Here is a 2,308-nt window from a genome sequence, read left to right on the forward strand (position 1 = left end):
AGGTTCAAGGCCAGCCTCAGCCATGGAGCGAGACCCTCGGCAACTTAGTGAGACCCTGTTTCAAAAGAAAAACCATTAAAACAGGGCTGAGGATGTAGCTCAGAGGTAGAATGCCCCTGGGTTCAATCCCCAGTACCACACACACACACACACACACTGAATGAGAGGGGATGGATACATTAATTTGTTCCACTCTATTGGCCATTTTGTGATGTCTATATCTAGTCTTACGACATCATGCCATAGACCTTAAATATACACAATAAAAATTTTTAATAAAAATAAAAGAGAAGCTGAGCGGTCACTCTTTGAGGAAGGGACATCTGGGGAAGGGCTTTTCGGAAGGCTGTCAGGCAGGCGGATCTTCCAGCTGAATCTCCCTCTTGGGGCTCAAGGGTCCCCAAGTGGAAAGTGGAGGAGCCGCTGCAGTCCCCTTTCTCCTCCGTACCCCGGTGCGTTCCACGCATCACAGGGACTCGAGCAGCGAGGAGCAGCGGGTGACGGGGTGACGTCCTCGCTCTCTTCCTATTTCCCAGGGCAGCAGCAGGACACCAGCCTTCCGCCATGACGGACACCGTGGTCAGCAACAGCGCCAACCGATGGACGTACCCCAGCGACCGGCCCCTGCAGTCCAAGTGAGTCTCGGGGTCTCCTGGGAGGTTCTCGTGTGGGTCCAGCGAGGGCCCCACTGTCTACACCTGAAAGGAGGAAGGAATCCCTTCCTGGGGTGGGTGAGACGGGCCCTGGGGAGAGGGGAGTTTGGTTGTGGAAACATCTCCCCTGGTTTGATTGCTTTCCAAGGTCTAGAAGAGCAAGGCTAAGCCAGGTGTGCTGGCACACATCTGTAACCCCAGTACCTGGGAGGCTGAGACAGGAGGATCGCAGGTTTGAGGCCACTCTCAGAGAATTAGTGAGGCCCTCAGCAATTTAGCAAGACCCTGTTTTGAAATTAAAAAATAGAATAGGGCCGGGGGGAGTGTAGCTCAGAGGTAGAATGCCCCTGAGTTCCATCTCCAGTAACACAACACACACACACACACACACACACACACACACACACCAGACCAGGTTCAATTCTGAGCACCAAACTCTAAGTTTGAAGCATCCTAGAATAGAAAGAGAACGTGCTTGGTGATGGAGGCGGACTTGGTTTCTGGCCATGGGTCTGAGCAGATTCACTGTGTGGCCAGGGGCAAATCTCTCCCCCTCTCTGGACCTCAATTTCCTCTTTAGTCTAATAAGAAAATTGGACTAGATCAAAGGTTATAAACCGGCAGGCTGTCGGCTGACTCTCACTGGCAGAAGGATGTGGGTTTTTTAGGGGGGTCATGTAAAAATTGGGAGATTTATAAAAGTCCAGAGTTTTGGCATCTCTTTAAAAAATAATAAGACAAAACACCTAACAGCACAGGTCTGAAACCTTACGTGCCGACAGAGAGCTGGTAGCTGCCGAGGTCTTTAGACTGTGCCAGTTTTCCAATTAGTCGCAGGCCTCACTGGTCCCTGTGGCAAACATAACCCTTAGCCTGCTGTGTGCATGGGTGGGGGGTACTGAGGATTGAACCCAGGGCATTCTATGTCCAAGGCATACCAAGCCCTTTTGATTTTTATTTTGTAACAAAGTCTTGCTAGGTTGCCGAGAGTCTTACTACATTGCTGAGGCTGTCCTTGAACCTGGGATCCTCCTGTCTCAGCCTCCCAAGTACTAGGATTACATCCACGCACCTCCATGCCTGGCTCCTAGCCTGCTTTGGGCATTACTGTTACCCACCCAGCCCTGCTGGCCTTCCCTTGACAAGATGATCTCTGCTTCTTTATGCCTCCGTGTGGAGTGTGATGGATAGAGACGCCGTCGCAGAGTTCAAGTTCTAGTTAGAACAGTTGAGGATACGATTATTTTAGGAAGAAGGAAATACACCTTGTTTGCTAATGGTTGCAGTTAGGGAGAAATGGGTCATAGGAGGAACTCTAGATGAAAAAGGGAAATCCTATGGAGGAGCAAACAAGATGACCTAAAGGAGAAAGGAGGGGGGAGAGGAAAATCTCTAAAACACACAATGTACTTAAACATATCGAAGTCAACCACTAAGCCAAGCAAGGGAAGGAGGGAAGGGGAGGGAAGGGCGTGGGAATTGAGTAGAGGTTAAATCAGTGATGTGTGCATGTCTGTACACACAAGTTGTTTACTCCAATATGATGTATGAATATAATGCACCAATAAAAATTAAAAAAAAAAAAGAAAAAGTGAGAAAAGGATTCTTTTTTTAGGGGTCTGGAGATGGAATCCAGGGGCATTCGACCTCCGAGC

The 2,308-nt window shown here is 49.3% G+C and overlaps 1 protein-coding gene across 1 annotated transcript in view; it reads left to right on the plus strand.

Annotated features, from left to right (window-relative positions):
- Positions 1–561: 561 nt before the first annotated feature.
- Positions 562–2,308, plus strand: part of RPH3A (rabphilin 3A) — a gene marked incomplete at its 3' end in the record, with an annotated part of 49,108 nt that continues 47,361 nt past the window's right edge. Inside the window, exon 1 of the mRNA XM_080717765.1 lies at positions 562–635. Within this exon, the coding sequence (XP_080573891.1) occupies positions 565–635 (71 nt within the window). The 5' untranslated portion in view covers positions 562–564. The remainder of the gene's footprint in view (positions 636–2,308) is intronic.

Source organism: Muscardinus avellanarius, assembly GCF_963383645.1.
Source record: "Muscardinus avellanarius genome assembly, chromosome: 21".
NCBI classification, from domain to species: Eukaryota; Metazoa; Chordata; class Mammalia; order Rodentia; family Gliridae; genus Muscardinus; species Muscardinus avellanarius.